Source organism: Sciurus vulgaris, assembly GCF_902686455.1.
Source record: "Sciurus vulgaris genome assembly, chromosome: 18".
In the NCBI taxonomy this organism is placed as follows: Eukaryota; Metazoa; Chordata; class Mammalia; order Rodentia; family Sciuridae; genus Sciurus; species Sciurus vulgaris.
The window spans coordinates 34199094-34222272 of NC_136479.1; the positions used below are offsets into that span (position 1 = coordinate 34199094).

General features: G+C 48.1%; 1 protein-coding gene across 2 annotated transcripts; it reads left to right on the forward strand.

Moving 5' to 3' along the window:
* The first annotated feature begins 450 nt into the window (after positions 1–450).
* On the forward strand, positions 451–22643 carry LOC306650080 (PRKR-interacting protein 1-like). 2 transcript variants are annotated; one of them, XM_079121832.1, is made up of 6 exons: positions 451–642; positions 1315–1393; positions 2447–2547; positions 5294–5379; positions 6451–6518; positions 7691–7819. In XM_079121832.1, exons 1-6 carry the CDS (start codon positions 517–519, stop codon positions 7795–7797), a joined length of 567 nt encoding a protein of 188 aa, XP_078977958.1. In that variant the 5' UTR covers positions 451–516; the 3' UTR covers positions 7798–7819. The 2 variants fall into 2 exon arrangements, with proteins under 2 accessions (XP_078977958.1, XP_078977959.1); XM_079121833.1 differs by lacking the exon at positions 7691–7819 and adding an exon at positions 21308–22643 and having other exon boundaries at positions 453–642.
* The last annotated feature ends 536 nt before the right edge of the window (positions 22644–23179 follow it).

The following is a 23179-nucleotide window of genomic DNA, read 5'->3' on the forward strand; positions in this document are numbered from 1 at the left end:
GCAGGGGCGGCTTTTCTCTTCCTGGTGAAACAGGCTTAATCGCTCGGCTGAGTAATTCCCAGGGGACAGAGGAGATCCGACCCCCAGTTTTGAGGAAGCTCGGTGACATGTTTGCACCGTCTTATATAAATGGAGGTTGTCGCAAATGGGAGGGCGGGGACCCAAGGACCCGCAGGGACACAGCCCAGAGGCGAGGGGAGCGCGGCGGGAGCAGGTACGGAGAGCCCTCTGCAGCGCTGCGCGACCTCGACCACCAAGACCAGGGGCCACCTGTCCCCAGAGACGTAAGCTTCCGGCTGCAATGATTTGTTCAGAAACAGGAAGTGAAGTCAAGCCGCTTTGATCAAAATCAACCAGCCGGGCCTCGGCCTCATGAATATTCAGCAGGCCGCTTCCGCTCTGCGACTCCGCCCCGGCCCTGACCACGCCCCCAGGCGGAGTCTGCGCGTGCGCCCCGGTGTGTCGTCATGAGCGCGCGCCGCGATCTTCACTTGCCCGGGCAGTGGGAGAGGTGCCATGGCGAGTTCGGCCGCCTCGTCTGTGCGACCGCCGAGACCCAAGAAAGAACCGCAGGCGCTCGTTATCCCCAAGAATGCGGCGGAGGAGCAGAAGCTGAAGCTGGAGCGGCTCATGAAGAACCCGGTGAGAGGAAGCGCGGGCTCCGCGGCGCGGCCGAAGCGCACCCCTCTCCGCTCCGCCGCCCCATTCCCCGCCCCCAGCCTGAGGACCTGGGCACCCCAACCCGGGAGCGGTCCTGGGAAGGGGTGGCTGCCCCGGAGACAGCGAGCTTCCGTGTGTCCTTGTGTTGGAGACCGGCCTAAAGGCGCTGCGGAGGGCTTCACCCTTTCGTCTTACTTTGCCATGGCAAAAGCGCTAGACCGAAAAGGTGGAAGCTGCGAGTAAGCAAAAGGGTTTATTTCTTCTAAGGAGCAGCCACCGTTAGAAAGGAAGCAGCCCAGACGCTTGGACAGGTCACTCCGTTCCTCGCGCACCGTCCAGGCCGCACTTCTCGAGATGATAGAAACAGTTGGGTGACGGTCTGTTTTCTAGACCTTTGACCAGCAGAGCTTGGTTCTCCTCCTTCAGGGGTCCTGCAGTTGGAGGTTTCTAAGTTCTGCCCTGGAAAGTGTAGCCCTGGGAAGGCTGTGGAGGTTATATTCCAGAGTATACCGGATGAAGTAAAGGGAAGAACATAAAATCAGCTCGGAGTCCGAGTAACAAAACCCGCCCTCTTTGCTAGTCTTTGGTTCTAAGAGATGGACATTTGGCAGCAGGTTTATACTTAACAGATGTTTTCTTCTTTAAATATTGCAGGACAAAGCAGTTCCAATTCCGGAAAAAATGAATGAATGGGCACCTCGACCTCCCCCAGAATTTGTCCGAGATGTAATGGGTAATGTTTTTTTGTCTGTGTGTATAAATAAAAATTTGAAAGGTAGATATGTGTGTGTCTGTGTGTGTGTATGTGTCTATGTCTCTTTCGCTCTCTCTCTCTGTAGGTTGGTATTTGTTCAATTTTTGATAGGAAAAAAATGTTCAGTAGTCCAGTGTTTTGTTCTTACAGTGAAGGGGTACAGTTGCTTATGGTTTTTCACTAGACAACGTTCTTCTGTTATTTTTTAATATCACATTGCTTTTTTTTCCTAAATGGAAATATTTTTATTATTTTGTTGGATTATAAATTAACATGCTAATTGTAATTAGAAACAATACATAGAGATATAGAAAATAATTTAGAATCAGCATAATTGTGCTTGAAGCATTTTGATAAAGGCTTCCAAACCTCTTTATACTCAAATTCACTCATTTTAAAAAAAATGTTTTTATAAGAATACAGTTGTTTGCTGGGCACAGCCAACAACTATAACTTGGGAGACTGAGGCAGTATAGTGGTTTGGGAGATCAAAGCCAGCCTCAGCAAAAGTAAGGTGCTAAGCAATTCAGTGAGACCCTGTCTCTAAATAAAGTACAAAATAGGGCTGTGGTTGTGGCTCAGTGGTTAAGTGCCCCTGAGTTCAATCCCTGGTACCCACCCCCCATAATGCAGTTGTTTTGCACATATTATTTTTGTAATCTCCATCTTTTAACTTAAATTATCATGGATAGGTTTCCAACTTGCTATAAATCTAGCATTCAAAAGTGAAATAATGGATGACTGTGGAGGTCATGGTTCTCTTCTGGATTTTGGTGTTTAAACCACATTCGTTCTTCCTTTTAATACTACATTAGAGTGGAATGTTCAGTGATTTCATAGTCAATATTTACAGAACAATTTAATGATGCCTCTAATGTGCCAGATCCTCTATTTGCTCTGGGATGTAAGTGGAAAAAAGGTAGGCATGGTACCTTCCATTATTTCCAGTTTTTACTTTTGTCCCTTTTGGTTAAGAGTGGCCTGTGTTGGTAACTGGATTTCATCTAGAACTCTGGATCATTATGGTTGTAGGTTCAAGTGCTGGGGCTGGCAGTGGAGAGTTCCATGTGTACAGGCATCTGCGCCGCAGAGAGTACCAGCGACAGGACTACATGGATGCCATGGCTGAGAAGGTCAGTGAGCCAGGAGGCTGGAGCCTCCAGTAGTGGGGTGATGTGCATTTACAGCCTTTAGGGGTAAATGTTTGAAGAAGTGTAGATACAGCTGGTGGTAGTTTGCCTGGGGTCTGCCTTCCAGAGTCAGCATGGAAAGCAGAGTCCAGGTGACTGGTAGATCAGACTTGGCCCAGCAAGATGCCCACCCTAGGACAGGAGTGAGGCATAGAGTCTTCCAGGTGTGTGGAAGGGCACTGCAGAGTCCCCTCTCCCCTCTAGGCCTTTAGCCATGGAATGGAATGGCAAGCAGGATCTCCCATACCACTGGAGCTGTTAATTCTCTAGTTCTCAGCTGAACGTCTGTGTGCAGTAGCTGTTTTGTGTGAATAGGTGTGTGCATTCAACTTGTCACCTTCATTGAACAGCTGGGTTTTCTAATGTTTAGGGCTGGCATTTCTTCATGACAGAGGTCAAATGATTGATTTTTTTTTTTCAGAATTTGAGAATTGTTTAAGAAATTATACTGTAAAAACCAGGCTCAGTGGTGTGCACCTGTAATCCCACTATTTGGGAGACTGGGGCAGGAGGATCCCTTGAACTCAGGCATTTGAGGACAACCTAGGCAACTTAGTGATACCTAGTCTCAGGGAAGGAGGAACAAAAAATATGAAGAAAAGGACCCAGAGAGTTGCACACGTCACACAAATGCTCTCCTACCATTGACTGCACTGACCGCATCCCCAGCCCTCACTCACATTTGCGAGTATTTCAGAGTAAGGAAGCCACTGTCTTAGTCAAGAAAAGAAAGGCAGCATGTTCTGTTGTGTGCATTTGCTACGAGCAGAGAGAGGCCATAGCAGAAAAGGAAGCAGTGAACCACATTGTTTGCAAACTTGAGACAAACAGAACCCAGACTGTATCTTTTAGGAAAGACATGAGAATCATCTAAATGCACAAATGTTCATGATGCTAACATGTACCGACGGGGGTCGTGGACCCTCAGAATTAAGGAACTACAACATCAACACAAAACTCTAGTTAGGGCCTGCTGTATTCTGGTGGTGATGTTCTCAGTTCTAGCGGGAAGGTTCACCTAGCTTGTCGCAGCTATCCCGGCTCCCTACAGTAGGTTTCCCATGTCAGAAATAACGTTCTGTATATAGAAACTATGGGAAGCATTTTTATTTTTAAATTATGTTGTGGGGGAAGTAGAGCAGGTTGTGGTCCTAAGCACCATAAATTAATCTGAAGTTTTAGTATAAAGATCCAGAGACGATACAGGAAAATGTTTCACACACTTGACATCCATAAAATGCAAAGATTTTTATATGAGGCAGCAAAAGATAGGCTCTGAAGTTTAAAAAAAATAAAGAGACAAGAGAATACTCAGCCTTTTTCAGTGACTGATAGAACACCACCCTGATAGAACTGGTTGGCATGCGTGCATGAGAGCTTGCTCAGGTGTGGCAGCCACCAGATCTCTGTGCATAGTTCACTCATAATTCAGGGGCTTTTAGACTTCACTCATTTTCTTTCCAGCTGTCCTGTCTTGAGGCTCATTTCCTTCCGCCTCAGCTTCTGTTGCTTGGTTTCAGTGTGCTCCTGTGCAGATCCACACAGCCCCGCAGTGCGGGCAGCAGCTAAGGCACCTCATCCTCCTGTGCTGGTTCCTCCTTTGCCTCCTCAACCTTTTAGGCAATGACTAGAAGAAATGGAAGGTGGTACTTTGTATAGGTGGTTGTGCATATATTTATCTGGTGTTTTTTTTTTTTTTGCAGTACTGGGGATTGAACCCAGGGCCTTGTGCTTGCAAGGCAAGCACTCTACCGACTGAGCTATCTCCCCAGCCCTATCTGGTGCTTTTCTGTGACTATTCTCATTATTCTTCCTAACAGTGCTAGCAGAGAGGAATTATAATTTCCCTTCTTTTACAGATGAATTAATAGAGGCTTAGAAACAAACCTGGGAAGAAAAATACATTGTGGGTGTTTGTACTGTGTGTGTGCGTTCAGTAGCAGGTGATGCTGCTCAGATCAGTCATTTAGGAACTGTCCCCAGGATTAGGACTTGAAAATTCCATAGATCTAACCTTGTAGCCATCATCGGGCTGTTCTCTGGTCAGTGGGCAAGGTGCTGACCAAGCAGACAGTCATCACTGCTTCTGTCCTCAAGGAGCCCTCTGTACTACTCAAGTGTTCTCTTTCATATTTTGTTGTGCATGAGTTTTGTCTTAGGGAACCGGAAGAGTTACCTCACCGTAAGAGAGCCGTGTATCAGTTACCTGCCCTTCCTGGGGCAACTTTTTTTTTTTTTTTTGTACTGGGGATTGAATCCAAGACATTTTATCATGGAACTACATCCCCAACCTATTTTATTTTATTATTTTATTTATTTTATTTTTTATTTTTTATTTTATTGTGGTGCTGTGGATTGAACTCAGCCTTACCCTTATAAGGGAAGCACTCTACCGACTGAGCTATCTCCCCAGCCCACCCTTTTTCAGTTTTTATTTTGAGACAGAGTCTTCCTACGTTCCTTAGTTCCTCGGTAAGTTGCTGAGGCTGACCTGGAACTTGTGACCCTCCTGCCTCAGCCTATTGATGTGTGCCACTGCGCCTGGCTATGGGGACAATCTTGTAAAGTTAAAGTGACCCTGGAGACCTTGTTTAGTACCCCCGATGGCCTGACCTCTAGAACTCTCACACCCAGCCCAAGTGAAACCTCCCAGTTCAGAGTGTGTCTAAATGATGTGGGTTTTTTGTAGCAAAAATTGGATGCAGAGTTTCAGAAGAGACTGGAAAAGAATAAAATTGCTGCAGAGGAGCAGACTGCAAAGCGTCGGAAAAAGCGGTAAGTCCGTCGTGTCTGACCTGGAAGTCTGAAAGTGGCTGATTGATGAACAAGCGAGTCCTTGTACTCAAAGTTTCACTTGCGTGGCCAGCTGTGGTGGTGTGCACCTGTGTGCCAGCTGCTGGGCACCTCCTGCCCTCTCTCCTTGATCATAACCTTTCTCTTGGTACTGATCCCAGGGCTGAGCTCCCCAGAAGCATTAAAGTGTAGTGTGTTGGGCTGGTTCACCAGCCACTGAAGAAATGGAGGAGGATCACTTGGGCCCAGTAGTTCAGGAGCAGCCTGGGGAGCATAGCCAGAGCTCTCTCAAAGAAATTGACAAACTTCTGTGTGACCGCAGAGTGGTGGGTGTGACTGCGCTAAGGCAGAGCCTCCCTGTAGAGGAGTGGCTTCCTTCACACCTGGGCCCGTGGTGCCCCGCTGCTTTTACAGATTCCCACAGACTAGAAAGCAGGACTTATGTGAGCACATGGATGCCTTTGCCTCCTTCAGTCCTGCATTTTAGCACTGGTTTCATGAAAGTGTTGTAACCCAACTTCCCATTCAGCTTGTTCCTTAAATGGAAGTCTGACCTCCTCAGGCACCTGCGTGGTTGTGCAGGCTCTGTGTGTGCTTGCAGGGTTGTTTGTATGTTCTAAATAAACAGTCCTTCGACTTATAGGGAGCTGAGCGGGATTTTCAAAACAGTCCATAGACATCTTGGCATGAAAATGCATCTCCAGTATTTCTGAGAGTGCTTTAATCCCCTCAGGACTTCCCAGGATTTGATCCTGACTCATCATGAAAGCAACTTAATAATGTTGGATTGGCAAAACCACAAGAGATTATACCTTTTATTTGTTTATTTGTTTCCTTATTTCTTTGTCAGTACCAGAGATTGAACCCAGGGGCACTCAACCACTCAACCACATCCCCAGCCCTTTTTTATATTTTATTTAGAGACAGGGTCTCACCTAATCACCTAGGGCCTTGATGTTGCTGAGGTTTTAAAAGAACCATAAACAGGTATTTATTTTCTAAAATATGCAACAAGATGCTGAAGGAATTAGCATGTGTGTTTTTTATTTGTAGCCAGAAATTAAAAGAGAAGAAATTACTGGCAAAGAAGATGAAACTTGAGCAGAAGAATCAAAAAGAAGGTAAGTGAGCCCACTTTCCTTGGTTGTAGCCTTTCTCTAGGTGCTGATCCCAGGCCTGAGCTTGTGAGAAACAGAAAAGTGTAGTGTGTAGGGCTGGTTGGCTGCCCCCGAGGAGGCGGCGCTTTATTGGTGTTATGGCTCATTTAATTGCAAGTGTCAGGAAACCAGACTGGCTTAAGCAGAAAAGAAAGACCGGCTCTCGTTTAGTCCACCTTCAGGTAGGGCTGGTGTAAAAGCCTGGTGGCATTCCTGCTCAGTGTTGTTTTCTCTTGGTCCTGGCCATCTGGCCACATGCGGACTCGTGCCTGGTTATGAGGTGCCTGCAGCTGCTCTCCAGGGTGCTTCCTGCCTCGTTCTTGTCCAGCAGGAAAGGTCGAGGCCTTGTCCCAGTGTGCCTAGAAGAAGTCTTGTGTCTTTTTGGCTCCGATTGAGTCATTTGTCCTTTCAGTTAAGAACGCTTTTGGCTACAAGAAGAAAATTCAGGTAACAGTGTTTTAATAAAGAGTAGTTTCTTTTCCATGATAAGAAATCTGATAGTAGATGGCAGTCTGGTGGGTTCAACATGCTTGCAATTCTTTTGACTTATTTGAAGGGTGGGAATAAGCTCAGGGGGACTCAACCACTGAGCCACATGCCCAGCCCTATTTTGAATTTTATTTAGAGAGAGGGTGTCACTGAGTTGCTTAGCACCTCACTTTTGCTGAGGCTGGCTTTGAACTCGTGATCTTCCTACCTCAGCCTCCGGAGCCATGAGGATCACAGGCTTGCACCACTGCACTCAGCTCTCTTGGTCTTCCTCCTCAGTGTGAGATGGCTGCCTGGTTTGTGCCATAATACCTATGTTCAAAGCAGAAGGGAAAGAGAGATGGCACTTGCCTTTTTTTTTTAACGGAGAGGAAAGGGTGCCCCAGAAGGAGCTGGAGATGTACCTCGGTGGTAGAGTGCTTGCATGGCATGTACAAGACCCTGCATTCAATCTCTGGTATTATGAAAAAAAAAAAAAAGGTCCTGAGAGATGTCCTTTGATGTCACCTTATTTATTTTACTAGATCACTTTGCCATCCTTAGCTACCCTAGGTGAACAGAAAGTAGAATTGTCATAAATAATTTATTCATGATCATCACTTTGCCACCCTAAATGAAATTGACATTCTCTTAATAAGTAGGGACAGGGGTGGGTACTGGGACAGCATCAATCGTGCTGCCAGTCCTGCTCACTCTGAATCCATCAGTGTCTTCCTGGAGCTATAGGCTAAGAGTAAAGGAGAGATGGCCTTAGCTGGAAAGGGCCAAGGATGGTAAGAGACAGAAAACGACGACTGTCTGCCGTGTTTCTGAATTGGTGTCTATTCTGCGCATGACTGGGTTGCTACATAGACGGTCGTGGGTTTTAGCTTAGGGTAAAGTTGGACTTTCCTTGGCAGGTTGAAATGTGGTGGACCCCTCTTAGCACTGGCTTCTTCATGAGTAGTTTATGTACTATGTGACACTTTACAGATGGTCAAAGTGCTGTGACTGCTCTGACTTCAAATCACCCCTGCAATAAACCAGCTGGCATTTCTGTGCCCTTGCAGCAGAGGAATGGGGCATAACAGTGGTCTTGGTTCTGTTGGTGGGTCTTGTGGCTCGGACACCTGCGTTAGGAAATGCCCCTTTTGACTCAGCATAATGTGCCTCTCCCTCCAGCACGTGCTGTTTCTTGCTGCTTATCGTCATTATTGAGTTTCCTGTTCAGAGACTTTCCTGAACTAGTTCTGTAAAGCCTGTGCGCTTTTTGTGTGTGATCGCTGAAGTTTCTGCTTGGTTAACTTGGCAGTCAGCTGAAGAGTGGAGGTTTCTTTAAGTGCCTTGAACCAGTAGGTCTCCTAGGCTTTGCTGAGGACCCCGAGTGTGTGGGAGGGTGAGTGCAGCACCCTGGCGGCCTTTGCAGTTGCCCTCAGCCTCCGTTTCCTGCTTGCACGTAGCCCAAGAAAGGCACAGGTGAGGAATTAGGGTGTTGTAGGTCTTTGTTGGGCCTGTGCACAGCCTTGCACGCGTGGGTGGCCTTCAAGCATCCTGGCATTTCCTCTTAAGCTTTTGATCACTTCTTTGCTTCGGCTGTTACCGCTGCCTAAGGGAGTCTCAGCGTTAAATGGTTGCCACTGATTGTTCTGACAAACAGCCTAGGGGAAGAAGCCGTTCACACTGAGTGAACCCGGAGTCAGGACAGCTCAAGACAAGCCTTGCGAGAAGTTTCCTGGGAGCTGCTACACAGGTCAAATAGGGACAGTGCTCTGAGCTTGGAACTCAGAGAAGCTCCCAACCTCGTTGGTTTATTTGATGAATGACTGATTGGTTGATGCATGCTGGGAATTGAACCAAGGGTACTGTACCACTGAGCTACATGCCCAGCCCTTTTTCTTTTTCTTTTTACTTTGGACAGGGTCTAAGTTTCCAAGGCTGGCCTCGAACTTAAAATCCTCCTACTTCAGCTCTTGAGTAACTGTGATTATTCTCATGTACCACCTGCCAAGCCAGAAGTTGGTTTTTTGAAATAATCTTTGCCAGCATTCTTGTTGCTTTTCTGGGAGAACAGAGTTTTGGAGGTCTGTGGTGTGCCCACGCAGTAGAGCCCTCATCTCCTTAAATTTTTAACCCACCGACGCCATTACTTTGAAGGGTCATCCTGTGTGTATTGCTCTGGCTGGAACCGAGGCTTCGCTAGACAAGTGCTTTGTGACTTAGCTGCACACCGGCCCTGTTGTGTTTTTCATTCTGTCCCTTTTACAGCTCTTGAGACTCTGGGGGCGCTAGTATTGTGTTCCGCCTAACATTGTTATTTCCCTGCAGAGGTGAAGTGTAGGCAGTTTCCATCTCATGCCGCCTTTTACCCTTAGCTACGTCTGCAGACATTGAAAATCTCATCAGATATTGTTATTTTATTTTCAAACGTAATGTATTGAAAGCCCTCAAGAGATACTAACCAGGTACTTATGGAGTGCTGCTCTTCCTGGTTGCTGACACTCCAGGCTGACCTCTGGTGTTTGTCCCTGGGAAGGTCTTTCTGCAGTCATTCACTTAGGGCAGGTGTTGCCTGTGGGTTTCCACGGCCTTTCCTCCTGTGTTTCGTTCAGGTGCTTTAAGGTGTGTGGAATTCCAGTGCCTGGGCTGTCCCAGGGCTGGCATGTGTGAATTGCTTTTTCCCACACAAGTTGAGTCTGCTGATTCTTCATGAGTATTTTTCTCTTATGTCTTGAATATTGTACAGTGAGGCTTCTGGGTCTCCCTGCTGTTTGTTCTAGCAGTCAATCAATCTGGTTGTGTCCAGAACATGGGTTCTAACCCGCCTTCTGTGGGTTGTGGTTCCTCTGACAGCTTTTAGAGTTTGCTGTGCTCTCCTGATGTCTTCGTGTGCCACCCAGTGGCCACTTTGTATAATTCTTTGAGTCCACTTCTCAGAGCCAGTGACCTGCCGGTGATCTGCGGAGTGAAACAGAAGAAAAGCATCAGGGCGCACCTGCCTCCCTGGAGACCCCAGCTCTTCTGATTAGAGCGAAATCCTCTCCTTTCAAAGCTTTAGCTGCCTGCAAACCCCTTCTGTCACTGCTGCCACCCTGGTCCTGCAGGATTGCCTGGGAATGAGGGTCTCAGAGAAGGGAGAAGAGAAGGGAAACAGCGTGCCCACCCTGAGGGTCAGGAGTCCCCTCCATTACCCCAGCCAGAGCAGCAGGATTCTCCTAGAGTTTTGTCTGTGCCCATCTCTTCTTTTGGGTTCTGTGTCACCCTGAGTCCAGGCTGGGGGACACTGGATGGGAGAAAAGCAACAGCAGGTAGTTCACTGCTTGTAGTGGTGCTTTGTGCTCTGGTCTTCTTTCCTAATTTGCCTACTTTTCAGAGTGTGCATTCTGTCCAGCCTCCATAGCTGCAGTCAGTGGGAGATAAGGAATTGAAATGTGCTCCGTCCATCCCTCCTTTTTTGCATCTCAAAGTGGTATTACTGCTTCTATCAATTAAGGCTTCCAGAACCCTTTAGAATTCTCATTCTGGATGCTAGCATGTTGCCGTGTCTTTTGATGTTGTCGTGGGTGGATTTGGTAAAATACCTCCTGTGTAATTAGTAAAGAATGTTGAGCCAGACTGAAGGTCAGAGCCCTAAAGTATCTGCTGGAGCTGTCCAGCCTGTCTGCACATTCACTTAAACTGGCATGGAACTGTTCTCCAGCTGAGTTAGCCAGCCTCCCCATTTCCTTTCATCTCCCCCACAGGGGTGTTTTCAGAGACTCTAAAGATAACTTGGGGTCACCAAATGAATACAGTAGACCTGGGTTCTAGGGTCAGCTCCCCGACCTCCAGCCCCACCCTGGCTCGCTCAGACTTCTGACTTCTGTGTGAGTGGATTTAGCTTCTTTCTGTTTTTTTAGCTTATAAAACGATAAGCTTTTTCTAGATCTAAAATTCTGGGGATGTAGCCCAGTGGTAGGGCATTTGCCTGGGGTGCCTTTGGCACCACAAAAATAAAAATTCTGCAATTTGATGACTAGTCAGATACCTTGCTGTCCTAAAGATAGATGGTGTTTGGGGGTGTCCCTTACCAGTAAATCCACAAGACCCTTTCTGAAGCAGAAGCAGGCCATTTTACTATGAGTTTGTACTTAACCTATGTTGGCTCTTGGGAATTGCATATTACTTTTTAATAATTGGTTCTAGAATTGAAGGGAACAAGTGACAGTGTCACCTAGCTAGGCTTCCTCTCCACCTGAGGCTCAAACCCAGGGCCTTGTGCATGCTGGGCAAGCCGTGTACCACTAAGCCACATCCCAGCCCTTCCGCCGCTTTTAATTATCATAACATACATGACATAAAGTTAACCCTTCTACTGTTGTTTCAGGTGTACCCTTCAGTAGCCCGAGGTTGGTGCAATTGCCTTGGCCTTCCCCAGAACTTTTCCATCTTCCAAACTGAAGCTGAACAGCAGCTCCCCTCCCCCCCTACGCCAGCCCCTGGCACCCAACACTCTACCGTCTCTGGGAACTTAACTACTCTGAGTAGACTCTAAGTGGATTCATGCAGTGCTTGTCTCTTGGGACTGGTTTATTCACTTAGCATGGTGTCCTCGAGGTCTGTTTGTGTCCGTCCGTGTCGTGATGTCAGAATTTCAGAATTCCCCTCCTTTGTAAGCCTGAGTAATCTCCTATTGTATGTTTGGACCCCATATTGCTCCTCTTGTGGTTCCTCGGTGACACTGGCTGCTTCCCCCTTTGGCTCTTGTGAAGAATGCGGCTCTGAGGCCTGCTTTCAGTTCTTCAGGTTGTGGACCCAGAAGTGGCATCGCTGGGTCAGATGGTGGTTCTGTGTGACTTTGGAAGGCCTTCCATAGTGTTCTCCACCGTTACCGACCATTTCACGCTTCTGCGGCTGTCGCAGTGCAGGGCACTGCTGCCTCACAGCTTCACCAGCACCTGTTTCATTTTGGTTTTTGGTACCAGGGATGGAACCCAGGGACACTCAATCACTGAGCCACAGCCACAGCCCTATTTTGTATTTTATTTAGTGACAGGGTCTCACTGAGTTTCTTAGCGCCTCACTGTTGCTAAGGCTGGCTTTGAACTCACGATCCTCCTGCCTCGGCCTCCTGAGCTGCTGGGATTAGAGGTGTGCGTCACCACGCACAGCTCGATTTTGTTTTGCTTTTAGTGGTGCTCTCCTAATGTGTGTGAGGCGGTATTGATTGTGCTTTTGATTTGCATTTCCCTAGTGATCAGTGGTGCTGAGCATCTTTTCATGTGCTTTTGGTTTTTGGTACCAGGGATTGAACCCAGAGGCACTCGACCACTGAGCCACATCCTCAGCCCTATTTTGTATTCGTATACATTCTTTGGAGAAGCATCTATTCACATCCTTTGCCCATTTTTGATTTGGGTTTGTTGCTGTTGTTATGTTTTAGGAATTCTCTATTTTTTGGATACTAATCTTTATTACGTACATATATTTGCAAATATTTTCTCCCATTCTGTGGCTTGTCCTTTAACTCTGTTCATACTGACTTGTGACACACAAACTTTGTTAATGTTCATGAAGTCCAGTTGGTGTGTGTCTTGTTTGTTGCCTGTGCCTTTGACGTCATTTCCAGGAGAGAACATGGTTTCTTAAACCCTCCTTTTCCTAATGCGTGTAGACATCAGGTGCAGGCAGTCGTGTGGTTTTCAGTCATTGTTCTTTAATTTGGTCCAAGACTGTGAAGAATGTTCAAGATCATACAGCTTTGGGAATACTTCCTTTAGAGCCTCCAACTTGTTTAAAACGTCTGTGAGTCTGCCCTGCCCTGTGCTTCGGGGCTTTAGCCAGGCGCAGTGGCACCTGCTGCTGGGGAGGCTGAGGCAAGGGCATCAACACAAGTTTGAGGCCAGCCTGGCAACTTAGTGAGACCCTGCCTCAAAAATAAAAAATAAAAAGAGGCTGGGGATGTGGCTTAGTGGTAGAGGACACTGGGTTCAATCCCCAGTACCCCACTCCCTGAAAAAAGAGAGAGGTTTGTACACATGTCCCATCATGGCATCACATGTTTCCAGACTGAGGGTGGGATCTTTTCGTCACTGAGGCATGAAACCAGTTTAGAGATTGCAGCAACCTTTTTTAAACTGTGGATAAATAGACTGGAAAATGTCACAGGGCATCATTCCGAGAGTAACTTGTTTTCTGAAATTCTTCCAGTGCCTGTGTGGGCTCTGGGCTGCAGTCAGACGGGCCAGAGTCATTGGGAGGGAGCATGCCGCTTTCATACTCACTCGTGAAGGCAGACCCGCTCAGCAGAGGACGCTCATACACATGGCTGTCTGTGCGTGGTAGTGGACGAGCAGAGCAGAGTGTTGTAGGGATGACCATCACAGGGCACTTTTTAAGCCTTTTCGTTGTCCTTTCGGTTTCTTTCCATATTTTTATGAAGTCGAAATGAATAGAAATTAACTTGGTGACCCCCAGCAGTGCCACCAGGTGGTACTGAGGCACCACTGGGGTCTGCATGGATTTGGAGGGAGCCCTACCACTCATGCTCTCTTGGCTCCTCTAAGAAGCAGTGATGGTCAGCGACTAGGAGTTCTCTTCTGTTGATGGAGAGGGCAGTCTCCCTGCTTGTTTTCTGTGCTGGTCCAGGAACAGTGAAAATACCCTGCATTACAGGACTCACGTCTAAGTGACGCCACTGGATGACATTAAGCCAGTTTGGATTATGCTGAAGCCTTGAACTCCCAAAGTGGTGCATTGTGGCACCTTATCCTAATGTTAGCCTGCCTGTCAAAGAAGTCCAGGGTGGCCTTAAGGGGATTTGGAGCACTTTCTTAGCCCCAGCTCTGTGGGTGTTTTGGGCGGGATTACTTTTCCATAGGAGGGACTGTGCCCTGTTCATGACAGGATTTTTTTGTTTTATTTTTTAAATTTTTTTAGTTGTAGATGGACACAATACCTTTGTTTTATTTATTTATATTTATGTGATGCCAAGGATGGAACCCAGTGCCTCAACACGTGCTAGGCAAGTGCTCTGCCACTGAGCCACAACCACAGTCCCAAGACAGGATGTTTAACAGCATCCTAGCATCTACCCACTAGATGCCAGTAGGTTAGTAGTACCTCTAGTCATTGGCAAAGATGTCTAAGGCATTGCCAGCGTCCCCTAATAGGGGAGGGAACAGAATTCCCTCCAACTGAGAAATACAGATTTAGAGACACTCAGTATATTCAGAAGGCATTCAGTGTGTGTTTTGGATTTAACTGTTTAATTCAGAGGCAGCGTGCCATGTTGGGAATCTATCCATATCCATTATGTCTGTCTTTTTTGGGGTGCAGGGGGTGCACTAGGTTTTGAACCCAGGGCTTCATACTTGCTCAGCATGTGCTCTAAAACTAAGCTACACCCCCAGCCCATCTTTTGTGTTTTGGGGATAAAGGTACTATATGACATTTTAGAAATTATTGGAATATGCAGAAAAGAACAATGTCAAAAATAAGTTATCTGTAGTCAAAGTAGCAACTTTACATCAGGCATGGCAGTACAAGCTTGTAATCGCAACAGCTTGGGAAGCTAAGGAAGAGGAATTGAAGGTTCAAGGCCAGTCTGGACAACTTAGCAAGACCCTGTCTCAAAAAATAAAAAGGGCTGGGGATGTCATTTTAAATTACTTTTTTTTTTTTTTTTGGTTGCAGGGGGATTGAACCCAGGGCCTTACAAGCTAGAATTATAGGTGTGCTCCATTGTGCCCAGCTACTTTAACATTTTAATATCATTTCTTTAATTTCACTATTTGTAGGCCTTATGAATATTAATGCTGTATTAATAGTTGTCCTAATTTTGTCCCTTGTCAATATTTTCATATAACCTTACAATTTCATAGTGCAGAGGGATTTTTTTGTAGTCTATTCCTTCATCTAGTTTTTTAAAAATTATCAGGGCTTGGGGCGTAGCGCAGCTGCAGAGTGCTTACATAGTATGCACGAGGCTCTGTGTTAAGCCCCAGCACAAGTGAACGCACACACCAAAGTTCATTTCAGTTACCAGTTGGTATTTTACCAGGGTGCCTGTATTCTGTGTATAAAATGTCAGGTTCCTAGATCTTGAAATATGTGTACGATATTATAATAGTGGAAGGAAATCATGGGAAAGCTCAAGTATCTTTGTCCAGATAGGTCACCGTTTTCTGTCATCTTGGCTTGGTTTGATTTTTGATACAAGGGTCTCTGGTTTGCCCAGGCTAGACTCCAGCTCCTGAGCTCAAGTGATCCTCCTGCCCTAGCCTCCCAGGTTGCTGGGACTACTGGCTGTTGCACCACACCTGGCCTCAGTCTGTTTCAGTCCGTCTCCATACGCACATTTGCATGTGTAGGAAGTTTTTTGTTTGCTTATTTTGTAAAGTATTTCTATTCCTTCATAATTTTTTCAGTGACTGATAGTGTCCAGTAGTTGACATGCTGTAGTGTACCCAGCCATTCTCCTTCTCCTTTAATTACACATTAGATTGATTTGGTTTTGTTTTCTGTAGAAGACACTTAAAGTCAAGAGCATGTGCCTGTCTCCCTCGCTTCTTTTGGGAGGCATAAATTAACATAAATTCCCAACATAGTGATTACTAGCTCAAAGTATAAAAAGAACTCATGGCTCTTGAAATACACTGCCAGCTACTTTCCAGAGGAAGAGTAACAGTTTTCATGGCCATGAACCACATGCGGCAGTGAGTACTTTTACCATGTCCTCACTGGCACTGGCTTTTAGAAGCTGCTCTTCTGCTCTGGACAAGAGCCACGTGTATGAGAGGAAATCAAGTTCTCGTTGGGGATCTATTAAAATTATTTTTAAAATAAAGGTAGAGGGCTGGGGATTTAGCCGAATGGTAGATGCTCACCTCACAGGCTCCAGTGCTAGCTTTGATCCCCAGTGCTGCAGGAAACGTGTGGTGTGTGGACGGACGCGTGCATACCGTGTAGATGTGGAAACCGTACTGTCCTCCCCAGCCCGCCTGTGTGCAGCTCCATAGCTCTTTTTTAAAACACAGATGGATTGTCACTCATTCTGCTTATGGAACATTTATTGACCGTTTATTATGTCTTCAGACTTCTCAGTACTTTGCAAGCATTAGCTGGTGTCGTCCCCACAGCCCTGCCAGGTGTTTAGTGGTTACCTGAAGTTTGCAGGCACCTAGTGATAATGGTGGCACCTGCAGAGCTACAGTGGGCGTGGGCAGTGGGCCAGGATTTGATCCCAGGTGGCCATACTTGCCCACAAGGTGACCCAGCTTGAAACTCTGTTGGCAGCCCCGCCCTCCCTTGCCCTCTCTGTTGGGCCCCTTCTCCGCTGCTTTACTCTGGCCTCCGCCTCGCACAGGCCTGTGCCCTGGTAGGCCTATTCCTCCGTCCCTAGCCTCGCCGTGTGTAGTCAGGCTGCTGGGCCTTTTTCCTTTCCACTGTGACTGACTTCCCCTGTGCCTGAAGGATTCATGCTGGTCCTGTGCTGTCCCTCTGCCACCCCTCCTGCAGGTGCAGCTGTGGCTCCACCTTGTCCCACCTGCATGGGGTTTGGCATATACTTGGTTACAGAACCCGCCAAATCATATAACCTGCTTGTCCCCTCAGCTCTAGTTGATGTCTTGCTTTTTCTTTCTCTCTTTTCTTTTAGTTTAGATGGACACAATACCTTTATTTTGTTAATCTTTTGGTAGTGCCAGGGCTCGAACCCAGTGCCTCATACATGCTAGGCCAAGTGTGCTACCAGCTCCTGCTTTTTCTTAAGTTTTTCAGAGTCGTTTTGGAAAATTGCAAAGATAATGCAGGGTGCTTACGCACCCCGTTTCCTCCGGTGTTAACCACTCATTAGTGGATACACTTACCAGAGTACATGAACCAGCGGGGTACATATGGGAGCCAAAGTCCAGGCCTTGTTCTCATTTCCTTTAATTTTAACCTACAGGCCTCTTCCTGTTCCAGAATCCAGCCTGGACACTGTACTATGTAGTCTTCACGTGTCCTTAGGCTCCTTTGGCTGTGACAGTTTCTTCTCAGACTTGATTTGGGTCAGGTCTGTAAAGTGTCTCAGTCAGGATCCGCCATTGTTTTCCTCATGATTATGGAAAACACTATGAGGGTGGGAGGAGGAGCAGAGGTCAGGTGCCTCCGCGGCAGCCAGCATCCTGTCAGGTTTCTCCACTGTAAATCTAACCCCCGTCATAAAAGGAAGTCACTCTGTGCAGCCCACACTGAAGGGGGCAGGCCCAACTGTGCCCTCCTACACGGTGTCAGAGCCTCTGCAGGTGATAGCTGCACAGGGTCCATTTACATCAGGATGGACTCGTGGATGTTGATTTTACACTTCAAGCCATGCTCCAGTACTATGTTATTTACCTTGTTCACAAATTGCTCCCACTTTGGCCATCGGCAGCTTGTTCATTGGGCCTCTGTCCCTTTGACAGATCCCATCGTTGTGGGCATTTTCCCTCTTCCTCTCTCGCTCTTCCCTGCTTTCTGGCAAACCAGGGTAGTCCACTTTTCACCTCGCCTAGAATCAACCATTTGTCCAAGAAATCCTGGCTCCTTTTATTGCAGGAATGGTATTAGAAATTGAAGTCTGGGGGCAACTCGGGAAGCCGAGGCAGGAGGATCCGAAGTTCAAGACCAGCCTGGGCAACTAAGCAAGACCCAGTCTCAGAATTAAATGTAAAAAGGGCTGGAGATGTAGTGGACGAGTACTTGCCTAATGTGCAGCTTAAAAAAAAATTGCTGTTGCCCTGTGGGAAAGAGTGTGACTAGTGGAGTGAGGTCTGCGCACGGCGCTTGCTCTTGGCCTCCCAGATCGTCCCCCTCCCCTCGCCCCTTCTCAGAGGCAGTGTCGTACATTGTAGGATAGTTGGGTCCTGTTGTCTTTTGCACTCCACCCTGGGATCCTTGGCCTCCTAAATGAGTTTAAAATTTGCATAATTAAGGTTTGATTCTTTGTGTTGCAGAGTTCTGTGGATTTTGTCAAATGTGTCATTATGTGTATCCACCATTGCTATGTCATACAGAATATTTTCACTGTCCTGAAAAATTTCCAGTGCTAGGCTGGGGCTCGGGCTCAGTGGTAGAGCACTTGCCTAGCATGTGTGAGGCACTGGGTTCGATTCTCAACACCGCATATAAATAAATAAAGGTCCATTGACAATTTAAAATAATACTAAAAAAAAATTTCCAGTGCTCATTCTTTTCAGCCTCCTTCCACCCCACCCCTGGTGGCCCCTCATCTATTTACTGTCTCCGTAGTTTTGCTGCTTCTTGTACGTTGTAGAGTTGGAATCTCATGGGATGCAGCCTTTTCAGGTGGGCCCCTTGCACATAGCAGGATGCTTTTAAGATTAGGGCTGGGGTTGTGGCTCAGGGGTAGAGCACTTGCCTAGCACGTGTGAGGCACTGGGTTTGATTCTCAGCATTGCATATAAATAAATAAAACAAAGGTTCATTGGCAGCTAAAAAAGAAAAAAATTTTTTTTAAAAATTTTATCAGTATCTTTGCATGGCTTACTCATTCTTTTTTATTGCTAAATAGTATTCCATCATATAGATATGCCACATTTTTCCCACTTATCTATTGAAGGACAACCCTACCCCACTCCAGCCCCTGACTGGAAATTGAACCAAGGGGTGTGTTACCACTGAGTGACCTCCCTAGCCCTTTTTAATTTTTGAGACAGAATCTCTAAGTTGCCCAGTCTGGCCTTGAACTTGAGACCCTCCTGCCATAGCCTCCCCAGTCACTGGGGTTACAGGCGTGTGCCACCGTGCCTGGCTGAAGGACATTTGATTACATTTTGGAGGTTATGTATGAAGCTGCAGCAGACATTCCTGCTTGTTTTTGTGTGCACATGCTTCAGGTCAGTGGAGTACCTTGGGGTGCGATTGCTAGATTGTGTGACAAGATTAATCTTGTTTAGCTTCATAAGAAATTGCCAAACTGTCTTGCAAAGTGACTAGGCCATTGTGCACTCCTACCAGCAAGGGATGACAGCTCCATTACTCTATCTACATCCTCACCAGCAGTTGGTGTTTTCAGTTTTATGGATTTCAGCCATTCTGATGTATGTGTTGTGGTACCTCATTGTTGTTGTAATTTGTGGAGGTGTCTTAATTCTTGTATTCCCAACATAAAGCATAGTAGCCAGCGAGAAGTAAGTACTTTGTTGCTGTTTACTTATGTTGAAAGAATGAATCTGGTGGGTTAATTTTGTTGGAGGACTTGAGAGTCTATACCCCACTTCTAGGCTTCTTTTTGAAGGTGAGACTTCTGCACCCCAACGTGTCTCCCCATGCAAGAGCCCACAGTGCTTACCGTGGGGTGAGCTGCTGCTTTCACAGATGCTTTCTGCCCCCAGGAAGCCTTCGCACCCTCTTGTGTTATACCCCATCCCCCAAACAGCCAGGGTGGCCAGCTCTCTGCTCCTCATTTAAGGTCGGTGATCCGAGGCTCTTGTCCTGCTGTGTTCAGAGCCACGAGCAGGTGGCGGGTCTCAGCACAAAACAAACTTCTGCAGTTGCAGAGTACCCAGCTGGCGTGCAGCTGGGCTGCAGACAGTAGAATTCCTGATTCCTTGGGCTTCGAGGTGGAGACAGTGGTGTGGTCCTAGGGCCAGATGCCGCTGGCTGCTCACAGCCAGTCTGGTGGCCTGATGTGCCACAGAACGTGGTCTATTCCTGTTCATGCCACGGTGAGTCAGAGCTCGCATGAGCACAGAGCTGGGCTCGGCCTGTCTCTGGTCCTCAGCTTCTCCATAGCGTGCATGGTGTGTGCTCACCTTGCTCCTTACTTTGCCTCGGTTTCTTTCCACAATTTCCATAGGCAGTGTAAGCAGAGGCAGGAGCCACCCAGGTCTAACCCTGGGTCCCTAAAGTAACAGAAGACCTCGAGCCACAGATTATTATTCCTCTCTCAACTTTGTTTTTGTTGTTTGTAAAATCCAATATATAATAGTGGTGCTTACCTCTAACCTGCTGTTAGGATTAAACAAGATACTTAAAGACTAGGCTGGGTGCAGTGGCACACACCTGTAATCCCAGCAGCTCAGAAGGCCCAAGCAGAATGATCTCAAGTTCAAGACCAGCCTAACCAACTTCCTAAGACTCTAAGCAACTCAATGAGACCCTGTCTCAAAATAAAAAATAGAAAAGAGCTGGATTCAGGGCTGGGGATATGGGTCAGTTGGTAGAGTGCTTGCCTTGCAAGCACAAGGCCCTGGGTTCAATCCCCAGCACCGCAAAAAAGAAAAAAAAAAGAAAAGAGCTGGATTCAATTCCTAGTACAGGGGAAAAAAGAAGATGACGACAAAGACTTAGCACAGCCCATACAAATTGATTAAATTAAAACTTACAGGTGATTTCTGCTCATTGCTATGAGTGCTCTTTTTAGTGTCCCATCCTGGGGAGGGTAAGACGGTGAATTTTAGGCCCCCAGCCTCACTTCTAGGAGCCCTGTTGAACTCTGGTAGGAAAGCTCTGTCATGTCGTGGGCACAGGCTGCAGGGTTGAGTCTGCTTGTTTCCAAGGAGGAGCCCTGGGTCAGCCCACGGACTCATGTGGTTGTGTGCTGGCGAGGCCACTGTGCCTGCAGGTGCTGTCCAGAGTGGTTGAGCTGGAGGACCTCCTGCTGCCTGTGGTCTCCCGCGGCCTCTTTCCAACTCTCACCCCCCTTCCCTGCTCCCTTGGAGGAGGAGGAGGGTCTGGGAACAAGTTGTCTCTGTACTGTGCTTTCAGCCAGCTCAGCTGTACCGTCATACTGGCAGCCGTGACAGGGAAAACACTGGAAGCCCAGGAACTGCCCATGCGGTACCAGGAGAGGGCCTCTGGGCCCGTGTTTGGGAGGAGGCAGGAGGCTGGGCTATTTGTTGTGGGCAGAGCCTTCTGCTATACAGTTTTTGAAAATCCTCTTGCTGACTGCAGTAGGCCTTGAGCCCTCAGCAGGAGTGTTGTGAGTCCAGTGTGTTGAGTTCAGGACCCATGCGGTCATTGTCCTTCTGCAGGTGGTGGGCACTGGAGGTGGCGAGAGCTATACAAAAGCATAGGCCTATTTTGTAGGGTGTCAGGTTCTCTTGTGTGCTGCTGGACCTTTTGGTGAAGATGCAGTGCCCCCATGAGAATGGTGGCAGGTCACTTACCCTTGCTTCAGTGTGGCGTGCTGGTGAGGACTGCCTCTGGCTGGGCTGTCCAGGATCAAGGAGTTCCTGATGTCCCCTCTGCTCTCTTTAAAAGCACTCCTGACTCTCCAAGTGGATTCGTATGTCTGTAATCTGAATGTCATGTGGTTACAGGACGCAGTCAGTCCCAGGAGCAGAAATCCACCAGCTCTGAGGAGGCATCTGGAACCGAGGAGGAGGAAGATGAGCCCAGCTTCATCACGGGGCGATGAAGTGTTTGCACACCGGCCGTCGGGAGCCTGGCTCCTTCTGTGACCAGGGCTCCAAATCCTCAGTGTGACCAGAAGGAAGAAGAGCCTGTTTGGCTCAGGACTCACTGTGCAGGAAGCACTTGGGAGCCCCCAGCTGCTTGTAGTCCTGTTGGCAGGACTTAGCCTGGGGGACAGGGGGCTGTCTCCTGGAGGGCACTGCCTGGCATCCTCCGTCCATGCCCCTGCTGTAGGGAAAAGGCCTCACCACCTGCCGCTGGCTCCTGTTCTCTGGGATTTGAATGGCAGCAAGCGTGGGGCTGGTTTCTGCGAAGGGAATATTTATTTAGTAAAAAGCAGAAAACCTCTAGGCACTGTTCAGATATGTGGACCGTGAATCCCAGAGCTGTAGAGAGGCTGTGGAGTGACGTTGAGACGGGGCTTGAGGGTCTGCAGATCCTGTTGGCAATCTGCTCCCTGACTCCCTGCCCCTGACACAGCCTTGCCCTGGTGCCCGCCCAGTTGCTGGGTTTTGACCCTGTTCCTCCGCTCAGGGTGCGGACCAAGCTGCAGGAGAGCCGAATCCCCAGCAGCTCCCAGAACCAAGGGAGGTGTGGGTGGGACTTCACCAGGGCTGGGCCACGGGAATGGGGGCTTGCTGTGGGGAATGCAGTGGAGACCAGAGAGTAAGGAGGGAGAGAACCCAGGCTGGGCTGACAGGCCCGAGCCGAGCTGCAGGAGGGGCCAAGCTGCACTTCCATCCTGAGGTCACAGGGCATCTACAGAGGAGGGACTGAAGTGCCCGCAGCTGGTTGGAACTTTCCTCCGGGTTGTGTAGGAGAGGCCAGCACTCCCGCTGTGTCTTTGGGTGGTGCTGTGCTGGAACCAGGGAGCTTGGGAGGTGACTGAGGACAGCTTTGACCTCAGTGTCTTCCCGAGGTAACTCAGGGCAGCCTTTGACTTGGGTGCCTTCAGGCCAGTCGGGGCAACAGAGACAGTTTCTGTTTAGAGTCTTCGCTCCATCTTTGGATTATCTCCCAACTCCTGAAAATGTGGTGTGCCTTTTATGGACTTGGATAGCATTAAGGAGGAAGTGGTTTTGAGTGAAGGGAAACACAGGAAGGCTTACTTATCTTTCACACAGAGTTCCCTGGCCCCACTCTGCCACGCAACATCTCTGACAAGTTTTGTCCCAAGAGTTTTTCTTTCCCAGGAAGCGGAAATGAAGAGTCAGTCCTAATAAACTGACACATACCCTGGTGTGCACTGGGAAGCCTGCATTTCTCCTCATCGGGGACTGGCTGGTTAGTTCTGTGGCTTTTTTGTGTGTGTGTGGTCCTGGGGATTGACCAGCTCGATCCCAGCCCTTCTATTTTGAGACCAGGGTCTTGCTGAATTGGCCACTTGGCCTCCCACCTCAGCCTGGCCAGTCACTGGGATCACAGGCAGGAGCCTGCCCCCATGTTTCCCAGGGAGCAGGGGTTCAGTTTCACCTTGTAGCCACCGTGGTGGCTGTAGAGCACAGCCACAGCAAGTGACAACATCAGCATTGCCCTGGGTCCGTAGGCAGCCAGCGTGTGTGAGCACCCTGGATGATAAGGACACTGCCAAAGCAGGGAACGGCACTGCATCGCCCCTTGCTGTGGTGCTGTGTGGACGCAGGACCTCAGATGTCACGCTGCAGCCCGGCTCTGGCTACTTGCCCTCAGACTGCCGCCACCCCAGAGCTCCACGCTCCCCACCCTCACGCTGTCGGAGCAGGAAGAAAGCGGAAGCATTCAGGTCACCCCACTGTCCC

Excerpts from the sequence above, each read along its gene's own strand:
- LOC306650080 (XM_079121832.1), top strand. The coding sequence starts at position 517 with ATGGCGAGTTCGGCCGCCTCGTCTGTGCGACCGCCGAGACCCAAGAAA. Across the intron at positions 643-1,314 it reads AGCGGCTCATGAAGAACCCG|GACAAAGCAGTTCCAATTCC; the intron begins GTGAGAGGAAGC and ends TAAATATTGCAG. Across the intron at positions 1,394-2,446 it reads ATTTGTCCGAGATGTAATGG|GTTCAAGTGCTGGGGCTGGC; the intron begins GTAATGTTTTTT and ends TTATGGTTGTAG.